The sequence below is a fragment of the Seriola lalandi genome, unplaced genomic scaffold (assembly GCF_002814215.2).
Source record: "Seriola lalandi dorsalis isolate HSWRI2012SDOR001 ecotype SW California unplaced genomic scaffold, Sedor1 jcf7180002054237, whole genome shotgun sequence".
Taxonomy (NCBI): domain Eukaryota; kingdom Metazoa; phylum Chordata; class Actinopteri; order Carangiformes; family Carangidae; genus Seriola; species Seriola lalandi.
Genome location: NW_019524790.1, coordinates 445,477 through 469,653, shown reverse-complemented (window position 1 = coordinate 469,653; position 24,177 = coordinate 445,477). Strand labels below are relative to the sequence as shown.

At 44.3% G+C, this 24,177-nt stretch overlaps 1 protein-coding gene across 3 annotated transcripts in view; it reads right to left on the bottom strand.

Moving 5' to 3' along the window:
• Positions 1-24,177, bottom strand: part of robo1 (roundabout, axon guidance receptor, homolog 1 (Drosophila)) — a 223,179-nt gene that overhangs the window by 95,568 nt on the left and 103,434 nt on the right. For all 3 annotated transcript variants that reach the window (XM_087173468.1, XM_087173469.1, XM_023404271.2), the window contains one exon: positions 14,463-14,789. In XM_087173468.1, the coding sequence (XP_087029594.1) occupies positions 14,463-14,789 (327 nt within the window). The remainder of the gene's footprint in view (positions 1-14,462; positions 14,790-24,177) is intronic.

Here is a 24,177-nt window from a genome sequence, read left to right as displayed (position 1 = left end):
GCAAACCTGTTAAGATAAAAATACTTTCCTATTACTTCACCGAATTCCTCTGTAATACAAGAATGTAGTTAATATCCACTTTACCATTTCCTTCCAGCAAATCTTTTGTCTACGAGCTGGATGGATGCTCATTCTCCATCTGTGGATGAGGGGATTAAGAGACGGGCAGAGGGAGAGTCTTATCTCACCTTGCAGAGATAAATCAGACGGGAACACGCGGCACTGCTCACACACTGCTCTGTGGAGCACCAGAGAGCGGGACAGAGGCATTTGAACAGAAAAGCCACACACAGCCTCCTCGCCAGATTGTTTGTTTAAAATCTGCTTTAAGGGGTTTACTCTCTGTTCTGCCTGCCCTCAGGAATGAGCGGGCAGTGGCTATGGGCTCCAAGGTTGTTTGGAATGGGCAGGATGGTCACCTTGATCTCCTCTCCTGTGACAGTTTCCAGACAACATGAGACAAAAAAATCTGTCTGCCGACAACTTGGCCTAGTTTTTCTTTACCTCTGACCACCCTCGGATTTTTCACCTCTCTTGGGAATATCCTGACACCTACTCACATACACTTGTTTTGTGGTGTAAATATAATCAAAAGCCCTGCTCTTTTAACCAAGCAGGAAAACAACAATCTGACGTGTGAACCTCAGGAATCAAATTCACACATAAAACAACACACTCTGACTCTGTCATATAACTGACATCCACATTGTGAACATACACCGCACAGACTTACATGTACAGTTCTTCATCGCAAAAAAAAAACAAAAAACGAATGCTGACATTTCCCTTCTCCTGCCTGCCAAAGTGAATGTTATAGGACAACTTTATGGTCAAGATGAATAACAGTTGATGGTCAAAATGAATATATTTATAGTTATATGAGGATAGCTATAATAACATCTGTGTGTTTGGAGGACAAAGCTGGCTTTATGTGGCTTTGCCTCTGGGGAAATAGCTTGAATGTCGTGAGGGATGAAAGGAAACCATATTTTCTGATACAATTCAAGTTTGAAAGCACTGCAGCAGAAATTCTTCTTGTGGCAAAGGGAATCTGAAAAAAAATGGCCATTTCTGTGCAAGCAGTGTGTGATCTAGTCGTTGCTAAGGATTTAGTCTTACAGCACAGTCATTGCTGAGACTTATGACTGCTGCCGTTTTTCATAAACTCACCTAGATTGCTAAGGATGGTCACGTTTTTTCGAATTTTTGCATAGTAGCTACATTATAATAAAATCAAATAATTTATGTGACGATTTTCTTGATGAATTATTTGTAAATTTTGCTATTGCTTCATAGCCAACATTCACATTAAGAGCTGTTCTTTTCTGCCAAGAGCTTCAGCCATCATTGCATTTACAAGACAAGAGGTTATAATAGGCCCATTTTTTTTACTAGCGCCCGGTAGTAAGTAATGTGTTACTACTCCAGACAACAAACAGCAAGAGAAGAAGAAGTACGCTTTACTGCCAAGCCCTGGTAAAATGTGTGCCATGCCGTGAGATTAAATGCTATTGTACAAACAGGAGAAACGTGGGGAGTCAAAGACCACTACAGCCATCAAAATGTTCTGTGTGGAACTTCATAAAAATATAAAAGAAAATGAGCTGCACCTTCAAATACCTTTGGAGAATGGCTGAATAGTTCCCAATGAATACTGATTAGTATTTTTGCTTGAAATGCCCTAAAGGAAACACTAAAGATTGGATTTGTGTGAAAAATTAAACGATACAAGTTAAACTGTTATTTTTTATAGAAAACTCTTTTTTTAATGTACAATTTCCATTAAGAGGTTGGAGTGTGTATAAAACACCTCAAGCAATTAGAAATTATTGATCTGCAGAATTGTTTCAGCAATTGTTAATTACGAAGAGCTTCAGTCTAAATGATTACCTGATGAGATGTAGATTTCAGACAGAATAAGCTAACAGGAATCTGGATAGAGTCAATGTGCACAAATGATGAAATATGTGTGCCCAATGGACTGAAGGCAAGTGTAATTATGGTCTTGAAGGGATGTTCAATGTCATTATGGGACTACTTTAACAGCTGATTAGATCAGCAATATACCCCCATCGCTGTGATTCATACGTGGTGGAGGCTAGAGCTTACAATCAAGACAGATAGGGAATAATATATTTCGAGAAAGGTGGAGAGTAGATACAGATGGTGCTGGTGAAGAGAGGTCTTTGATCTTAAAACACTATCATTAATTTTTGCATATGAAAAAGTTCCCTGCCACAAAGAGGGTACCCTAGTCAAGGTGACCTCTGGGGCGTGAAACATCAATGGATCAGGTGCAGGCCAACTGCTCTATTGAAGGTGGGAAGCTGAAAGCAATCATGGCAACTTCAAAGGAACCATTGGCAAAACACAGAAAAAAGAAGACACTTATAACAGTTGACATCAATCAGTAATGGTCTAGGAAATAGATTCCCATTCTGTTGACCGAAAGCAGTGCTGGAGGGGGAATCTTTATTCTGAGCCTCCACCAGAGTGCGGTGGCCATGAAGCATTTAAGAGCATGAATTACAATTAAGAGCAACTTGCAGTTCGAACAAACTCCGCAGCGCAGAGGGATAAAAGCCAGCTGTCAGGCCGCAGTGGTAACTGAGTGCTTCACCACTGAGGACAGTGTCTGTTTGCCAACAGCAAATAACCGCCTCTGGCCCATTTAGTACCATCTCTTTTTCTTTTCTGCAAACAAAAGCAGTCTGCCACGGAGATGACACGAGCCGTTCTCAGTGACTACCACTACACCGCCCGATCAAACACAGAGCTGCATGTGGAGCAAACCCAAAGCCAACACAGTAAAGAAGTCTGAACTAACCGGAGTACATGAACACTACATACTGCCAGGCCAACACAGAAGAATTTCAAGTCTCTTCTGTTTTGGCTCTATTGTGATCCTGGCATCCACTTTGCATGGAAAAGTGTTCATTAGTCATGAAATCATGTTTATGAGAAAGGCAAATGAATACCAAATTTTGTATGCCAGACAAGTAAATGCACAGAATTCTATTTGTCCGTTTTAAAGTGATACAACACATGCAACACAAGTCCTGACAGAAATACTAACAATAGTCTTTAACAGTATGACAGAGGCAAAGTCCAAAGTCACATGAAAAGGAAGGGAGCTAGGTAAGTGGAAATGGAAAATAAACATCAGACTAAGTAACATGAACAGACCACTCCTTAAGTTTGAAGTGGATCAGAACAGGAGTCAACCTGCTAGGCTTTCACACATTATTGCTCCACACTGAAGTCCTTACAGATAGGAAGAAAAATTTTCTAGTAGGTTGGTAAGAAATGGTCCAATGGCATGAGGCTGCCAGTGAGTACAAAAAGCACAAAGACATTGTATAAGAGTTGAGACATGACTTTAGGGAGATATCTTAGCTGGCAAGTGCTCAAAAAAGGAACCAAATGCAGGCACATGTACCTATAAACACACACGCGCTCACAAAGAAAGGTCACACAAACACGCATCTACACACCCGGGGACACGCACGCATACATTCTGTGGCAGCGCGCTTATAGCCAAAGAGTTGCCAGCTGTCGGAGATCTTTGAGAGAACAGAACACCACCTGTCCCCTTATCTTCCCCCTCTCGAGCCAACAGAGACTCTTCGTCCAACTGGAGCCACCTCCCTCTACTCTCTCATCCCCGCGCTTAATGGCAGCTTGTCCGCTATTTTCTCTTCCACAATTTATCCCTGTCTTTGTTGTTCATTCCCATCTCTCCTCCTGCACTTGTGATCTCAAAGCACCAGATTCCATGTCATTATTTTAAATCACATCAAGGCTTTTTTTTTTTTTCCTGACGAGAGAGTAATCTAAATGTTATACCTGTAGTCCTGGTGGTGATGAGACCTGATGAGCTTTAGATTTGGGTGAAGGTGGACACTTTTGCCAGATGTTCCTCCGGTTGTTGCCAGGTAGGAATTTGGCCATCAGGTCAGTGACGGTGCGTATGCGACGGGGCGCAAGGTCAACATCTCTCTGTCTCTGTGTTTAGATTATCCCACTCTCTCACCTCTCTGCTCTCTGTGCCATTGTTTTGCTTTTGGTGAGCTGAGTATTTGGGTGCAGACAGGTTGACAGAAGCCAGGCAAAGGCATGGGCAAAGTCAACCCACAGCTAAACCCGGTTTTGCTGCTTTCTGTGTAAACACAAGCTAATGTGTTACGTTCACAGACCTTTGCGGGTCAGCATGGCGAGCGATACGTTTGGGTCGTAAACGATAGCACAATCGGTCCTGGCTGTCGACTGTGGGGTTAAAACAGTTACTCTGCTCTCTACAGTCCATGTGCTGATGTAGAGCACAGTGTTAATGCTGGTCGTGCTTGAAGCTGTTAATACAGGGGAGTATTCTCTCAGTCTTTGCTGGCAGCTGGACGGCCATCAGTCAAATAAGAGCAGCATGTGCAGTTTCCAGGTAACCAGCCGTATAGTGAGAATATGTATATGATGGCAGTGCTAATGAGGCAGAGTTCCTCTGAGTAACACACACACGCGCGGACACCTTCCTGTTCATACTGTACACACATGTACACACTGCACAGGAACTCTTCAGCCTGGGAAAGACGAGTGGAAGAAATGAGTGATGGTCCGAGCAGCTGTCTGTGAGTTATGGTCTGAATCGTGGAAGCCAGGCTGATGTTTTTCAAACAACCTGAGCAGCACTATAGCAGATGGAGGTCACCAGTGGGTAGCATAGCTAAAATTAACCCAACAGCTTAGCATGAATTAAGCTGGGCCCCTGGGCGGGGAGCCTGCATCCTAGAGGATTGAGGCGGGAGCTGGGTAGGGAGTATCAGGCCGGCAGGGACCAGACCGCAGCTGAGGAAAGGTTTCATGAAATCAGCAGGGTCCCCTCTTTCGCAGAGCAGTCACTCCAACTCCTCCGAGGTTGAGCGTGAATTTTACATGGCAGTGGTGAACCTTGGGTAATGTGATTAAATCTAGGCAACACACTGAGCGATGATTAACTTATTCACTCCCCTCTCTGTGCCCTTCCATGCCGCTTCTTGCATCTCTGTCAGGCAATCAATAAGCTATTATAGCTCCAAACAGTAGGGTAAATTAACTTACGGCTCCACCTGCAGAGTCGGCACTCTCCACTAATCCCATTGGCAGGGAAAAACAAGACTGGACGCAAGGGCCAGGCCCTGAGATCATCTGCTACCACACCATGATTATCGGCATGATGCTTGCAGAGAAAACAAAACAGACTCTGAGGTCCAGACATGGCACTCACGGTTACACCGTAAGGCTGTAGGGAAGTAAGGGAGTTTCACAGTGTCTCTAATGAGTGAGTAACAAGTAGAAGAATGGGACACTGGTTAAATAAGTGTTGAAAACTGGCATTGGTGAGTGTCAAAAGCTATCTTTAGGGAAGTGAGAGAACTCTGGGAAAAAGGACTAGACATATCCCACCTGATCACTGAAGGGCTTTCCATCCCATCCATCAGTCTGGAGCCAATCAGCTAAATGGAGCTGAGGCACCACCGACAGATTAGAATCTGATACGAGTGCGAGGCGGGGAAAGAGAGGGAGGTCTGGAAGGGAGAATAGAAATGTCACCCCGGAGCCTAACAGCAGCACTATGGTCACACAATACCGGGCCTCACTGAGTCAGATGTCAGCTATTTCAAACTTACCCACAGCAACACTGACTACTGTTTGAATTTTGAATGGGTCCTCTCCACTTTTCTCCGTTTACACATGACGTCCCCCTGTCTGTCTTTTATCCAGCTCTTTGCAGTATATGGTTACATGGGGATCCTTTTGTGTCCTTGCCACACCCTGTTCAGAAAGGTCAAGCAGGCACAAAGAAGAGGTGAGGGTGTATCTGTTCTATTCACCACTTAGTCGAGCTGCCCTTCTCCTTATGCTCCTAATTAGACTATTGTATATGTTTACATACACTCCATTGAGGATGATTATGTTCACCACACATGTAGTTGAGCCCGAGGTGTGTAAACAACATTATCTACGTTAATAAGATGAGACAGATGTTTAAACAAATCCTGCCAAGATATGACCTACATACTTTCAATTATGCTGCGTGTTAGTTTGTTGCAGCTCTTTGTCCATCCGTTTCTTTTTATGTCCTTTGTTATTAGCACAACATTACTGTGGTAATGAAGTCAAGGCCTTCATTTGTAACGTGAGACCTAGCATGCTGAATATCCGGGGCTTCGAAGTGAACTGCTAACATTACAGAAAGGTCAGGATAACAGAGAGCTTGCATAAGAGCTACACGGCGATAATGAGCAACGACTCTCGCTCATACCGGACCTATTTTAGGACACACTCCTGCATCCGTGACGCGACAAGGAGAAACTAATTTTCCCCCCAATTGTTGCTTTAATGATCAGATTAGCTACCGCAGCAACCAAGGACAATTAGATGACAATTGAATGCCATCATATATCCCCTGTTTGCATTTGTCATTGACTGATGGCAGGGCTGTGACTTATACACAGTCAGCAGCAAGTAGACTGCATTTCATTTGTAGTCAGATAGCGCAAAGCAGATCATTATCAGTGTTTGGGTCTACTGCTTACCTCACCAGCTCTTCCTGCCTGTCACGCTCCAGGCTCAGTAACATGCTACAACTCTGATAAAATTTCAAACATCTTTCTTTTTTTTTTTTTTTTTCTCTCCCCGTCCCCTTCTCCTTCACAGAGGTCTTGGAAATACATCTCGATCAATTCACAGGAGACAGAGTGAGGGAAAAGCAACATAGTGGAGAAAAAAGTAGAGGGAAAAATAGAGAGGAAAGAACAGAAGAGATAGCCTGTTGAAAGGAAAGATATATCAGATAAAGGCCAATATAGCATGAGACTGTTTCCTGCGTTATCAGTCCAGTAAAGTTAGAGAGAAACAACCTGACTGTCATTGGCTACTGTTGGGCAACCCAAACTTTGCCTCTCAACATCCCAACACACCCTGCAAATCTAAAAATAATACATGAGATGCATCTTTATCTGGGATAAAACAAACTGCAATCAAATGCAGTTAAACTGAAACTGCTGTTTTACTTTTTTTTTTTTACTTTTTTTAAAAAAATGGACCAGCTTTGATTAGTTTCGCAAAAGCAGCTGAGACTCATCAGTATTTAGAGGCGGGCTTGTCGAGTATGTGCCTGACATTTCGCTGTTCTTGTTTTGTACCCTGCTGCACTTTCAGTGGGAGTTCACAGCTAGATGTTTGCACTCCGCTGAGAGTTAGAGGGTAGCTGAAAAACTATCAATAGGTGGTGAATTGGTGGTCTGTCTCCTGGGAGTAAACAGTGAAGACAAGGGTGAAAAAAAAGCCATCACAAGGTCTTTGCAGGCTCACCTTAAGTTGACTCAGTGTACCCCTTGAGCACATTTTTCTAACTTTGCCAAAATGTTGGCTGAAAATCCCTGAAGTTCCAGTCTCCAAACCCCTTAATCCTCCCTAACTCCATCGTCTCGGATCGAGGAGCATGATAGAAGGTTTCAAGTAAGGGCTTAACCCAGGTTTAATAACCAGAGCATGTCCGCCGAGCAGAACGCCTCGTCATATGACCAGACACCAGAATGCAGGCATGTACACGCACACACACGCACACACACACACACACACACACACACACACACACACACCTCGCAGAAACATTAACACACATACGCACAGCCTCTCTAGCCACAGGAGAGGCTCAGACCAAGAGGAGATTACACCTCACAACAAGAGTAATACCCAGGTCTCCGCAGAAGAAGTGGAGATTAGAGTCAGCAGCATACATTCATCTGCTTCTCACAAGCACTGACACACGGCTTATCACCGAGAGCATTTATCGCACATGGATCAGAGCCAAAAACACACCTCAAACAAATATGGAAACATGTTGATAAAAGATGCAACATAAAAAAAATACACTTAGTGCTCACTGAAACACACACACACACACACACACACACACACAAACAACCATGGATAGCTTTAAGAGGAGAGGAAGTGAAGGTACTCTGCTATCAGTGGTCCTCCAGAGTGCTAGTAGAGGACTACTGGACTCAAGAGCTCACATACTGTATCTTATCTGCTCTAGACAAGCACTTCATAATGTTAATATCATACTTCACTATCCTGGGACCCAGCACCCACCCTTACCAATGTGTTCTGTACTATAGCCAGAGGCAAGGATTACACAGAGATGAATAAGCAGTCACTGTGGCGACAAGACAAAAAAAAAAAAAAAAAAAAAAAAAAAAAGCTCTGACGCACAAGAGTTTAGGGGAGTGTCCAGACACCCAGAAAGTAAGCTGTGCAGTAGCGCTAGTCTTTCAAAGCCATCCCGAGATGTCTGGGATATGTCACCTTGTGTAAATGGATGGACTGTAAAAACTCCACAGAAACAGAGGAAAGTGCTTAAAGTGGACTCCATAAGTCAGCATTCCCTTCCTTGTTAAACAGAGACAAGCCATTTCCTACCTGAATGCACACTGAGAGGTGAACTGAGAGGAGAAAAGAAGTGAGTGTGGAACAGCTGTGTTTAGCACATCTAATGCATCGCTTTCTCTATTTTTATAGACAGACAGATCAAATAGGCAAATATCTATCGCACCAAAGAAACAAACTCAAGTTTCGCCTACTGAGGAGTATTTCAGGTCACCACTAAAAAGTACCTAATTCACCCTTTGTTTGTTGGTTTATGGTGCAACTTCCTCATAAATTCCACTGGTGACGAAACTCATAATGCAGATGATAAAGATACAGAGGGTGAATCAAATGAAATGTTTTCTTGCTCTCTTTATTTTGGATTTTCCTGGTCTTAAAATCTAAAACAGTGCCCAGCATTGGGCTCATTGTTTAAAAGAGACAGTGTCCTTTTTAAAAGGACATGTCCCCACTGTCTTCCCTCGCTCAGTGGGCTGTCAGAGACGGGTGGAGCATGTCGTGATTGATGGGACTTGGGCAGGCTCTTTTTACCCATGTCTGTACACCTGCGCCTTTAGCTCATGTACAGACTTCTTCTCACAACCCTCTGCTAGACATTGTTCACTAGACCAGTGTACACACACTGACACACACACTGATTGATGGAATCAAACACACACAGAGACACATACACACACACACACACACACACACACACATATACTCCACAAACAGAAGAAGTCTTGCCTCATCCAATCCTCTTCTATCCACGGCTTCATTCTTAAACCAATCCATTCGTACGACTTTCTCTCACTGTGCGGGATGTGTGATCTCTTTAGGCACGGTGCCAGTGTTTGCTGTAAAACAACAACAAGCGCCTAAAACTCTGTTAAAAAAAGCTGCCCTGCATGTCTACTCTGGCTCTTATCCACTGCTACACCACTCTTTCCCTTGGTGAGCATTTTCAGCGCTTGGCCTCGCATCTCGCCAGCAGTATTAGTTTTGGTGAGGGAGTGCTATGTGTGGGCGAGGTTGTGCTTGTATGTTTTTGTGATGAAAAAAAAAAGAAAAAAAACACTCTCTAAAAATACCAAAACCAGTGTGACATTTGACAGATTCTCACATGACTGAAGGAGACGTGAGCATCTTCTTCCCCTTCACTCCGGGCTGCTGTCACTGCAGCGAGTGACGACTGCATTTTAGGTTAGTTATGTCAGCCAATATCTGTCAGCCAGGATGTGTCTGATGCATATTTTGTCAACATGGTCAAAGTTTGAAGGTACATATCCAGGACACGAACAAGCGCAGCATGCTAACCAGAAGCACCACACGTTTCTGTAATGCCGGCCTTGCTGTAGAAATTGCTCTGCCCTGCTCAAAGTGGCATTTAGGGATTGACCAAACACAGAAAACAGATACTGCAGGTTTAATTAGATGGATTGCATTGATTTATTCTAACACCCTGAAGTACTAAATATGCTAGGTTAAACAGACCACACGCATCATGCATGATAAAAATCCTACTCTGCATATATGGATTAATAGGAAACTACTTGACATGCATGTGCTGAACATATCTGCTCAGCAGAGGTTTCAGAGAGACGGACCTGACAGATATGTGCTGAGAGGAGGGGAATTAGACAGTAGCTGTAGTGTTTCCCGCAGCAGTTTCACGATTAACAGGATTGGACTACAACAGCCTTGGCCAGTGGCACAAACCCAACAAGATAAACTATAAACAAAACATAATTTATGAAATTAATATACAGAGATTTGCTTGAAAGCCCACAGCTTGCATGCAGAAGTTTTTTACACTAGTATAAAACAAAGAGCGAGCAGAGTTCAGTGTTGACAGACGCACACACCACTGGGCTCTGCGATTGTGGAAAGGGGTCTGCATTCCAACATAAAACAGATTGGAGTGGAGGCCAAGGAGAGTCTGTGGTGTGGAGCCCACGCCTCAGCTGCCTGTTGACTCATGAAGCAGACCCTGGCTGTGCCGTTTGCACCAATTTGCTCTGAACCTCCCTGAGACAAATAACTGCCACAGAGCAGTAACACACTCTGCCTCCAGTCTCCTGGCAGCTTGCCAGCACACTCACTGCTGATTCTACTGGGTTTTAGCTGTCCTGATTTTTTTTTTTTTTTTTATTCAGTCTGCTCCGGCTCTCTCGGTCTCTGCCGTCTCTTTTTCTCTACCTCACTCACGCTTTCCTTCTCTTCACCTCGTGGTCTCATTTTAATATTTGGAACGTCTTAATATTTGCCGAGCAGGAAAAGGAGGTTAAAAGTGGTCGACATGACACCCAAAAATAACAAAAACATATGGACAGATGTGAGCGAAAAGTCAGTGGAATTCAAATACAGAGTTACTGCACTATATATCCACTCTTGTAATAAGTTCATGAGAGGCAAAAGCCATGACAAGTAAATAATTACTCTGCCACCAGGTACTGGAAGAAGCTGTTTCAGTCACAGGGCTTGTTCGGTTTCAGTGCAGATATAATGAAGAGTTGGGAGGAGAGACAGGTGAGGCCAGAGAAGAAAGAAACGTGAGATAGAGCAAACTCAGATGTTATGTGTCAAGAGGAGGGGTTTAGTTTGGGAGGGGTCGAGCTGAAGAGGACAACATAAAGACCCCCGAGTCTTTGAGAGCCAACAGATGTAGTACAAGGGATTTCCTGCATGAGAGACAGGCGGATCCTCAGATCAGTGGGAGGTGGCCATGCTGCCTTTGGACTGGCGCATGCCAGCCAACTGTCCTCCGCTCAGCAGATGACCCTTAGGTATGGCCCCAAATCTGTCAGGACGGATCCTGCCGCCTTCAACACATCTGACACCCCAACCTTCCCCCTACTAATCAGAGTCGGAGAAGCCAGCTGGCCGCACATGGTGACAGGGATTTTACGGAAGCATCCAGATCAATGAGAGTTTGAGATAAACTTGGCAGAATAGAGAGTTATATGCAGTGGACCAAATTCAAGTCAACATCCCTTTGCTTCTGTTGTTAGTGGCTGTTAAAAGTAAACCCAGCCTCTGGAGAGAGGAGTCTGTATGTGTATATATAAGGATTGCAGCCAACCCTGTGTGGTCAGCACTGTGCAGTCGGCCAGGCCACCAGACAGCAGGCCCTGAGGTTATCGCCTGCTCGAGTGGAGCAGTGTGTCGTCCATTACCTCACTTTACTATCTCCATATCCAGGAAAAGGCAAACAAGCTATTCATAGAGCCTCTCAGGACCTCATGCAGGGCACCGGGTAAAGGAAGAGCATACAGTGTATTGCACACATACTGTATGTGTCAGTAATTTATAAATAAGAGCGGGCACATTTATCACTCACTGATGATATTTGTATTTGTATAGACAGAAGAGATAAATATTGATGTATGAATGACAGTATTTATTTCCAGCTTAGTAGAATGGTGCTAACAGATTATAATCATTGTGCAGTATTTTCATCACAATAATCGTTTTAAGAAAATTAAACCATTTTCTGTCATTTTTTTTTTTTTAGCATTTTCTTTGTTCAGTGTTTGGCAAAAATATGAACAACATCGAAAGACGCATAAATCATAGAAACATAATCATCTTTCCAATACTTTTTTTTTCAATGTGGACTTACTCTTAGTTCTTTATCAACTGGCAGTTGTTAAGTACGAAGGAAGTTCATTATTTGAAGTTGAAATGTCTAATACAAAGACAACAATAACACAATTGGAAAATAATCCTATCTTGATCTTATTTGAATACACAGGGCAAACAGGATTCATGGTAAATGCATTAGCCTGGGCTTTGGGTTAGGAGGCTGAGATAGAGAGCTCGTGGGCTCTACTGTACATGCGGTTAATGATAAGCCAAACAAACTGGGTTAGCTCTCCTAGTCTGGCAAAACAGGATTTGTTGAAACTTGGATTACGTTAACAATCGCTGGTGAGTAAGGGAAACTGTAAAAGCCAGGCTCTTAAAATAACATTTCCAAAAAAGCTGTGTTTTTAGCTTTTAAAGTGAAAACATTAGAGGGGGAGAGCTAGGCAAAGTAAACACAATTAAAACCACGACTTCCTGTTTCGGAGTTTCATTGGAAATTAAAAGCTTGGTTGTACCCTCAACTCCCTCTGAGTCTGAGTAAAACACACTGTCTACAATGTTCAGCTTATAACAGTAGTGTTACGACAAGCACCTTTAACAACAAGGAATCCAAAATGCTTTCGAACTTTCTTATATACCCTCATGAGTCAGATTTATGGCTTCTTGTTTCTTCACTCGGCCTTGTAAAGAAATCTCTGTGTTTCTGGGCTTTTCTCATTCTTCTCCGGCCTCTTTTTTTTTTTTCTGCGGTAGGCTTCCATCCTGGTTGCTCCGACAACATAATTATACGTAGTTAAGCATGAGTTGCAGAGAGGGGAGCGAGAGACACCAACTAAGCGAGAAGGAGGGAGAGGGAGAGGGAGAGGGAGAGGGAGAGAGAGAGAGAGAGAGCGAGAGAGAGAGAGAGAGAGAGAGAGAGGGCTGGAGCACAGTGGCTTGTCATTATGGGTCTGTTTGAACCTTATACAGAATAAGCAGCCCAAAACCTGAGACTGAGCCAATGGTGCTCTGCACTCTCGTCCTCACAAGTCCCGCCAGGCGTCTTGTTTTTCTACTCGAAAAACCCACCTCTGAAATAAACACTGTATATCATCCACTGCTAGGAAAGAGTATTTTTTGCACCATGACCTGTGGAAACTTCTCTTATATTTTTGTCATATTTATTTTTCATGTAATCAATTTTCCTCAAAAGTAGTTTGCATAATAACATTTAAATTGTGAGGGGCTGTATTTTTTTATCTGGTCTTGATCATCACTCTGCACTGCATTTCTGCTGCTCCGGTCTGATCATCTGAAGGGATACTCCTGCTCTTGGATTCAAAAAGCAAAGTTCAGGAAATACACCATAAAAACCCAGTTTATGATCAGGAGGCCCCTAAAGGTCTCCGATATGATGCTTCTCACGTTACATTTCACTGACATTGAAGATGGGAAATATGGAAAGCAGCACCCGCAGCAGAGCCGTTTTGTGTCATCTTTATTCTCCAGAGATCCCACGAGTGCAGCTTGAATCTGAAAATATACAGCAAGCAGCCATACTCTATCTAACACCTCAGCCAGCAGCTCATGCCCAGCCCTGCAATACCCAAACTCCACATTCACTCATACACGTACACATTCAAACACGCACACCATTCTTTCTTTCCCCATCTTGATTAGATTACAGTGAGCGGGCTGGTGACAGCCTCTGGGCATGCTAGAGGAGCGGTTGATATCTGAGCTTTCCTCCTCAGCCTTCACTCTCAGCCAGTCGAGAGAGCAAAGAGATAATATATCTGAAGAGCTGACCTCACCAATGAAAGCAGCCTTTAAAGAATCATGGGAACAAATTTGTCAACACAGATCACCACTCACCAAACGACCAAATTGTTTCGCAAGATTGTTTACTCTTCCTACATGGCATACCTGCGGACGGCCAAATACTCTCCTTGATAATACATCTCAAAGAGGGCTTGTTGACCCTAAAGATGCTTTACATCAAAACTAGCCTGTTGTTGCATCAGTGTAGCAGACATAAAGATGAATCACTGATAGTTCAATGAAACGAGTTGGAAAGCTCTTCATTAAAAGATGACTAAACACAGATGCAATGATTGCATTCCTGTCGATATATAACCTTCTATTTATATCTCCCTCCCTCTGACAAAAATCAGAAGCAGGGCTAAAACAGAAAGGGCTTTGTTCTCATTGTAGCTCCTGACCACCTACCAAGGGCCCTTTAGAGGAGCACTCACCCTAGAATGATCAGGCCACTTCTCCCCCAAGGCTCTGCAGGCCTGCAGAGACCGCTGGGCCAAACACATCCTGCCCATCTCCTGAGAGATTATCCAACTCAATGAACACATTGAATACAGAGACACTGGAAGAAACTGGAGCCTGCTATTCAACTGCATCTAAACCCAAACTCATGCATTCACGCCCACACTCGAGGCCAAGGAAGAAATAGGGAGACATGCTGCACTTACTGGCTACTTCGAGTGAGGCATTGTGGCTCACCGCCTCTCCCAGGTAGTTGCGGGCAACACAGACGTAGGAACCTTCGTCCGGCTTGCTCCGTCGTCCGTGGACGATGCGTAAGAAGAAGAGGGAGCCGCTGGGCAGCAGCATGCGCTGAGATCGGGGATTGTCCCTGTCCGTTTCCACCCGCTCTCCATCCTTGTACCACTCCACTGTCGGAGTAGGCCGCCCCTCTGCCTTACAGTTGAGAGTGGCGGGCTCCCCTTTGGAAACAATCAGGTCAGATGGGTGCTCCACAATCCGGGGTGGGGTGTCCTCTTGGCGCAGACGGGATCCTGAGAAGAAAATGAAAAAGATGAAAGTTTACATCTGCAAGGATTTATACCCTTTGAATGGATTTTGTAGTTTAACTTAATAACTTTAATAGAAAACAGGATCAAGGGCCTGTGTTGTCTCTCTCAATAGGACTGTAGGATGGTGATCCTTGAAATAACTAGCAGAAATCTGTTTACCACACAGGGTCAGTAGATGTGTTGCAGCTGTTGTCATTGTGCCCCCGTTCAATTCTTCAGTTCTGCGTATATTTATATGCATGTTGTAATTATTGATATGTCATGTATTACTATGGTGCCTTTATGTTCTTTTTGAACAGCTCAAGGGAAACAAACCTCAACATGTTAGGATGAGTAATGTACTATGTATATAGACTTATGAATATTGATGCTGCACAAGTAGGCCTACGCATCTCCACTTCTTCACAGTCTGTACTGATGTGTCTCTATCACATTTACATAGAGAAAATATAATTTGAAAGTAGTGGAACATATTCTTTGAGGTACAATAACAGGTAATGCTGATAAGTACTAAAGTAGTAAAGTAGTAGTAAAGACCAAATAAACTACCAATCAGTGTGTGAAGTCACCCTTTAATTACAGTAAGAGCTCCCTTAGTAAAGCTTAGCACAGCTCCAGTATGTGACTCTGTCATTTTTTTCAGATCAAAGAGCAGAGAAGAAGAAAAAGAAAGGCAACAGCAAACGTGTGACACACCTTAAAAGGTAGAAGGAAATGAAGAGATAAAAAGATATAGATGCAGTGGATAGCTTAGCTATGGAAAAGGAAGTAGTAAGACAGAGCAGCCCACAGCAGTGCCAACAGCAGTGCCAAGGGGCTTAATACCCCAGTGCTATCTCAGGTCATTATTATTGCTCTCTGACTAGTCAGCTGTGTCTATCAAACCTGCTTTACATGCAAATTAGCTTCCTGTTGTTAATTCCTGAAGGGTGGGACTTGTGGATGCATTGTGTGCCTACAGACAATAGTGTGTGTGTGTGTGTGTGTGTGTGTGTGTGTGTTTGTGAGTAAGAGAGAGAGACAGAGAAAGAGAGGGAGAGTTCTTCCCTCCTTGCCATATCTCCCAGCATAGGCCTTTGGAGCTCGTTCAGCACCAATTAAAGAGAGTCGAGTTTAATTGGAGGCGCAGGCCCGCAATTAATTTACCCAGCATCCCGTGAACTTGCCACACTGCCTCATTTTCTGTGCCCTCCACCCATCCCCTCCCGTTACCCTAGAAGTCTGGTGCTGAGAAGGCATCTTCTTGTGGTCGCCACATATTTTAGGTAAAGTCAGCATAATTAATGACAGCTCTGTGGGAAGATTAATCACTTCAACGCAAACGTGTAGTGTGGTCAGTGAAATATAATTAATCTAGTAGCCCAACGAAGGACATCATGATTATGGGTCTCATTCCTAAATGCATGTTCATTACAGGCTAGGGCTGTGCACACTTTCTGAAAATGACTTGATCGACGGTGATCATCAGAAATGGACCAACTGTGATCAGGGGTGGAGTTTATATTCTGGAATGCATCATCTACACCTGTTGTTCTTACACAAATCTCCCACGAACACCGGGTTGTCCCTCGAGACTTGACATAGGCTCCTCCTTTGGGATGCAGTTTTATTATATGCTGCACACGTGTTTTCAAAAAACTATTGGTCACAAACTACAGTGGTTGTGTGTGGCTGCAATAACAGTGTGAGAAAATCAGCACAATAGCAAATGAGCAACTCTCAATAAGTGACAGCAGGCAGTGGTGCTGGTTATGTCTTCAAATAACCGTTTATTTTCTGATAGCCTATAGCTGAAAATAATCAAATGAGATCATGTATTCAGTGCAATGGATTTCAATGCCACAGAACCATGTATTCAAAAACTGCCAGTGGATTAACAGTTACTCTATTTGGAGCAATTAGAGTAAATCCAATCAGCTGATGTTTCATGATTTAGTGGCAACATGACAAATACGAAAAAGTCTCACAGAGAAATCCCTGTATTGGTCCTGCATGTCACGCTATAGATAGTCTGTGGGTTTGAAAAACATATCTGTGGAGATTAAAGCATTTTCTGAGATACGGACAGGAACAGAGAGAGAGAGAGAGAGAGAGAGAGAGAGAGAGAGAGAGAGAGAGAGAGAGAGAGAGAGAGAGAGAGAGAGAGAGAGAGAGAGAGAGAAAGAGAGAGAGACAGAGAGAGAGAGCGGCACATCAAGCCGTTAGCAAGAATGAATTATCTATCTGATGCTGAATAAAGTTTATAAAAAATACATATCTGTGCTTCCTGGCTGTTGGAGCTGTCTGAAGCACAACTAGGCTAATTAACCCCCATTTGTAACCTGCTCTCGTCACAGGCTTTTGAACCTACAGAACGTATGTTGAAGAGGCCCCGCCCTCTGGTCGAGCGGCATACGGAGCTAACACCCTTCGCTATTGCTAGCGTGCACGGGCCCATTACCACCACAGCAACTGCAGCACTACCGGCACCCCTTCACCAGACAAGGCAGGCTAATATGTTTTATTAAAGAGGACTTTGAAGAGCTCTGCCACTATCTGCTCTGCCCATTCCCTTCCTGATTTAGATAGCTCCTCTCTAATTTGAAATGGTCTGAAGTTTGGGGTTTTATGGGGGAATCATTAACTATTTAGATGTGGCCCACTGTGAGCAGAGCCGTGCAGCAGGCGGTGCTGTGTTTGATCAGTGGCTGTTTACTGTAGGTGATTACACGGGATCTGCGTGATTAAGATGCAGACTGAGAACACAATATACACTGGGTTACGGTAAAATGTTACATGGAAGCTGGCAAGAGTATACGCTGGTTGATAAATATTCAGCACTTCATATAGAAGTCTAATAAGTGTTTTGTGACTGATTCCTAAGAGGTTGTGTGTGTTTTAACCAGCGAGTGGGAGCGAGCATGTATCAGTTACATAATGCCATTATGCTTTCTGTAGTCCCTGACTGAATTTGCTGTGTGCAAGCTGCATGTGTGTATGTTTGTGTGTATGCTTTGCCGTGCTGATCCCCACAGACACTCTGAGTGACCCCGGTTACTTCAGCTCCATTACCCCTCGTCAAGGGAAAAAGACCCGGGCGGTGCAAAGGATTATTCTGTCACGGTGCAAACACCCCCCCCCCATCTCTCTACAGGTACATGCTTTTAGAAGATAGCCAATGAGCTAAATTCACTCCTTCCTGACCACACTCACTGAACACTAAATCTGAGACAGAGACAAGAGCAGAGCAGAGTGCACACTTCACTACCGAGCCAAGCTGTTCAGCATCTCTTTCTTGCTTCGCTTTGAGTCGTCTAACGCTCCCTTTATTTCAAAGCGCTGCCCTTCCTTCTCCTCTGCTTCTTTCAACCGCCCTCTCTCCTATTTTCTATCCCCCTCTTTCCCCCCTTCTTCGCTTCCAGACAGAGAATGTGAGATGAGCTAATGCAATACACAGCCTCACCAAAGGGAAGCTGGGACTTCTACTGCAAGGATCTGATCGATTGGTGCCTGAGGCAAGATTCTCCTTCTCCCTTAACCCTCTCACTTGCTGTAGCGCTCTGTTTCTTTTTTCTCATTTATTCACTAACACACACACACTCACACACACTAAGTTAAACTATGCTTGAGGGAGCCTTTGCTCGCTGTGGAGGTAATTAAAAAAACCTACAATTCTCTGTGACTTTTCTCTCACTGCTAAAAGCAATATCAGTAATGAACAACAAACCACGAGAGCCCAACAGCAACAAGCAGCACACTGAATTGAAAAGCCTCAGACCCATCCGTGTAGCCACCACAAGGGTCCAGACCCAGACACTGACCCATATACGCACAGTATCCGAGGATTCATGAAGACCTCCGGGGTATTTGCCCACTCTGAAACAACTAACCCCCCCCCCCCCCCCCCCCCCATCATTGATAGACAGGGCATGATCATGAGATTTGTGATGGTTCTCAAGAAGCCAAGGTCATTCTCTTGGCCATTACATCACTAGGCATACATTGTATATTAACATTATGGCTACCAGCTTCATATCGATTAATCTGTGTCTTGGGGCTAAACTTGATTTTCACCGTGCAACATGAGTTGATGATGATATTGTGAATCTATATTCCCTCCTCAATATGATCTTCATGCTAATATATCAGAACATAATGTGGCCTACAGAGCAGGGCACTGGACACTGAGCTAAACTATTGACACTATTGCTATTACAGGACCTGCGCTGTTAATTGTGCATAATTACATAACGCCTGTCCATGTTAGCAACAGCAGAATTTCACTGAGAGCATTATCTGTCAGTATAAATAGCCAAGCAACTCAACTGCAAGAAAATGCAATAAAGTCTACAAGTTTACAGCTCGTTGGTGCTACAAAGCTTATGTGTCTTAAAGGCAGCGATCGATCTAACTACTCCGACTGAAAGCATAGAGGAAGAAGACCCAGGAACTCCAACCTAGACTCTGAGCAGCCCCAGGACAAGCAAAATCCAGACAGGGTCAGCTCTGTCGAAGTCAGGGTCAATCCTCAAACACAGGCACAGTTTGCCCTTTGCAATTAAAAGCTCACATAGCCCCCATAGGCAACATCATGTGTATTGCATTTTTATTACTAATCACTTTCCGCTGAATTAATCCATATGTGAAGGACAGACATAAGGACGGAGAGAAGCCGAAAGGTAGGACAGAAGACACACAAAAACAATCAGCTAGCTGCAGTAATAAGTTCAGATCCAGTGGTTTCCCTTGGACTTAAAAAAGTAAATGTGCCTTTGTCTCTCACAACTCTTTTTCCATGGCTACTATCTTGGCAGAGTGTGAGGGAGGGGAAGTGAGCCAAGCACCTGCCCTTTACCCTGGAGAACTCACAGGGGAGAGGGACAGTGAGGCAATTTAGATCTGTTGTCACAGTCGTCCTCTGAGGCAGGGAGACGGGATGTGTACCTCCTTGAATGATAAAACAACTTCACAGGGCTGGGTCATTCAGTCCAAATCTTGCCATAAAACAAATGATCCCAGTCTGGGATTGCATGGCATTATATGAGCAATATCTTGGTAAAGTTTAATTTGCCCCATAAAGATTTTCAAGGTCGCAAAATCTCATAAAGACAGATGCTAAAACTGAAAGGTGTTGCAGGAGCCCGCGCCATATCATCATACCCCCATATCAGGTGTCCAGCCGAGCAACAGCAGAGATATGGAATATGGATTAGTGATAAGGAAGGCCAAGCACAGTAGGGCACTCCCTATCTACAGCCCCATTAATCTGTGATTAGGGGACTTAAGAGGGATTTATGGCAGAGATAAGAGCAGAGGGCGTGTCCCTCGGGGGAGCCAGGCGGAGACTGGAGCCACGCCTGCTCAGGACGGGGCCCGGCCGATAAATGACTGAAAGCAAAGGAAAAAGGCAGCCTTTTCTGTTGAATTAGAGAAGATAACAGGGAGAGCAGGCAGAGATAAGAGGGAGAAACACGGGGAGAGACGGAAACAGAGGGAAAGAGGCCAGGTATCGTACTCCTGCTGATCAGATGACATTAACAGGAAAGCGAAACTGAATCTTCGACCGTTTCAGCATCAGGATCCCACCCTGAAATGCGCCGCATGAATGACTCTGCCAGTTGCATCAGATCAAGACTGTTTTTAATGTTACACAAGGCTATCACTTACCCTCCTAAGAGGCAGGATTAGAGCCCTGTGTGTGTGTGTGTGTGTGTGTGTGTGTATGGGGACCCAGAGGTGGGGTGATGGAGGGGGATGATGGATATCTTTATGGCCTCTTTCTTTCCTCATCTCTTTGTCTCCGTTTACCAAACAGAACAGGGTAAGGTTACCTCGCTTATACTACAGCAGCACTTGAGACCGGATATCAGTTTCCAAAAAATAGTACCACTGTCCAAATCTGTGCTTTTTTTTTTTTTTCTTAATCAAAGCCAACCTGTAACTCACTACCTACGAGTTTATACACAACACTGCAACTCAACACTACACTGTTTGATTATTTATCTGTATTTGCTGTTATAGAAACTAAGTCCACACGCTCGCAGATGATTACAACGCTGCTATTGATATTTGAGCGAAATACGGTTTCTGTAGACTGTAATGCAAACATGACACAAAGCTCCTTTGTTATTTTCAAGGCTTAGACATTGGACGAGGTTAAGGCAGTAATGAGAAAAACATTAACAAGCTTCTGCAGTCAACACCATTTTGTGATCATTCATTAGGAAGGTAGGATAAACAGGAAAGATACCATTGAGACCAATGACTTCTTCCATATAACTTCTGGCAATAGGACCTAATAACTATTAAGATCGGCAAGCAACACATTATCACTGTTGCTGCCTTTGATCACCCTGTTGCTCCTTTGTCATGTGCAATAAAGAGGTGTCAAATCTGCTGATGAAACCACAGACAAGCGACGCTCCTTCCCTTGCTCAGGGCCACGGGTTAACAACACAAGCTCCGGGGCTCTGGCAGTGATCACAGTTGCTCATCAGGTCGGGACCCGGCAGAGGTTTTTGAAGTCCTGGAGCACGCAGCCTCAACTCCTGGTCGTGTCAGCTGGGAAACACATCCCTGGCTCTCCCCTGGAAACGCAGGCCAGGCTAGGGAGCGAGGCAGCGCTTTGGGAGGCTGGGGCCTATCCTGCTCTGCCCCCCACCCCCCAATCTGGAGTGAAGACAATAGGAGCAGTATTTTCACTTCTGCTCCAGGCTTTTCCCAAACGGGCCTGACACATTTGGAAGACGCCAGGCATGATCGCAAGGATGATAAAGGAGTGTTGATGCTCATGAAACACCTCATAGGTCAACTGGAGACAACAAGGAAATCTTTGTCTCAACTGTCTTTAAAAACTCAAAACAGAAACTCAATAATAGACCAAAAGTTCCACTTCATTAATAATTATATCACAAACTAAGCTATGCTCTCACATTTCAAATAGCCATGGTCATTTCACATAGACTGTCAGCAACATAGCGATGTGGAATGCCTGTCAAAAGACAAGGGGAAAAGATACTATACAATAATGAATTTTCATCAGAAACCCAGGGGACACAATTGTGGATGAGTTGCAGCTTCTCCTGATGCCATGCTGCTCCAGCGAGTGTCATTAGACACAAATAAAAGCTGTCAAACTCTGCAGAAGGCCACGAGGCCATTCATTCCTGCAGGATAAATGCAGTTCCTATGCTTTATTATATCCATTCACTGAGACAAGAAGGAAATCTGTAGTGGAAAAGACTGGAATGCTTGTTAGGTAGCTGCCAATCAAATTGGCTCTGGAGACCAGGCAGATGGGCTGAACAGAGCAGGGTGGGTGCAAGCAGAGTCAGCCTGTCTTGTCTGTGTGCATGGCAGTCTGTCTAGTATCTATCCATCAATCTATTCACAATGTACATGTCTGTGTGTGTGACTTTGACCAGACTCTCAAACTCCTCAAGTCAAACCTGCATATTCACAGCGATGACCTGTAAGGAGAAAACCCAGCCCGGACTTCTCATGATAGGACTCTGACACCGGTGTCAAGGATGCCATTCCTTCAAGCAGAGCAGAGTACCCGGGTAAACCCCCCCCCCCCAAAAAAAAAAAAAACGCTGTGATTAATATGGAGGCCAGATGTCAGGCTTAGACCCTCTATTAAGAAGCTGCTGTATACGGCACAGTCAAGGTTTGGAGCATCGGTGGAGGATTACGGAAAAGAAGCACAAGGGAGCACGAGTGGGCAATTACTCCTTGTTTTTGTTTTCCAGCATTGCCAGTTTTTAATGAGGTTTGACCAGTGCGATCTCAGTGATACATCAAAGCAGCCTGCAACAGCAGGGTAGAAGAAGCAGGGGTAATTGAATATGCTGGTACATTTATTTCCCAACAGGAGACAGCAGGAGTCTCACTGCTGACTCCTTCCATGAGCTGTGAGACGTGAAATCCTCAAGAGATTAATAGATTGCATTTCACCAAAGCAATTAGTTTAGTATTTTGAAAAACAAATATACAGCTAAGAGCTGGCGTTGTGCACACGCTTTTTGATGCCGGCAGATGTTTTATTTCACACACTGTATTATGCAATGATTGCGGAAGAATGGGGACAGCACTGCAAGGTTGATGTAAATAAAGCTTAATTTAATTCAGAATCTGCTGTCCGCTCGGTTCTGAGTCTATATAAATAAGGTGCAGTGGTCTGCTCCTCCCAAGGTCGCTCTGTGGACTGGCTGCAGTATTTCTGTTCCTGCGACCGGCCATGAGGGGCCTGTGATAGGTGGCAGGGAGCTGAAGGAAGGCGAGGGGAGGGGCTGGGGAGCAGTGAGGAGGAAGAAGGACCAGCACACTCAGCTGGCACAACCCAGCCACAGGGAGTATGGCATTTGGGCCCGGTGCCAAGAAAAAGAACAGCTCTGAAGAGATGCCAAAGTGAATTGAGGCAGGCACGGCCAAAAAGCACCTAATGCTTTTTAAATGCTATTTACTTGATGGCAGTGGCCGATACAGGCCTACTGTTGGACCGGTGTTATATTACAGTCCCTGAGAGCAGAGCCGATGACCTTAACCGCTTATGTGGGCTATTCTAAATGTTCGGCCAAACACATTCTAAAGCAAATCTCAGACAGTTGGGTGTTGAAAGGGAATTTCAGTTACAGCATTAAGCCCAGGGTACAACGGTAATGTCTGAGTACAGAAACTTGGCACATTTCCTTCTGGTGCCCTTTAGGTTAAAAGGGTAAGCACGGAGCACATTGCACTGAAGTGTCAATGTGTGCAAGCTGGTGTATGTGCACGCATATATGTAAGAGCGGTTCGTGCACTGTAGCTCTGGATGCGAGGTATGATTAAAGTGAAACGTGGCTCCCAGAAGCACAGCGTAGGTTAAGACTCAGTGGAGCCAGTTTCTCATGTGGCAAGATCCCAGAGACACCAGCATGGGCCTGCTGAGCGGGGCATGGCCCGGGTCCAGCCAAATGGAACACAAATCGCCCCAAACTGTTCGAAACCTGGCCTGGAAAAATGAAAGTGGGATGTAAGGCATGCCATGTGATGCACAGTAAATATTTGGTCAAAATTAATGAAGGGGCAATGTCTGCCAAGAAGCCTTTTTCTAGACGTCCACAGAGGGGAGACTGTGCCCAGTCTGGCATTAAAATGAAATTTCCTTCTGCAGACAACTGCTCACTGGCCTGTCTGCTTTCCAGCACCCACTTACCACGTCCTCTCCTCATAACACATACCAACTGTCCAGGTACACAGTGTATCTGACCAAATACTGTTTTCTTTTCATGCAATAACCAAAAATTACTTGTTCATAAATGTTTCCCAGCTCCTTAATTCCCATCTGTCAGTTTTTTCTACATTTGACAGCAGAAACACTGTCAGACATTTGAATAAAATTGTTGGAGAC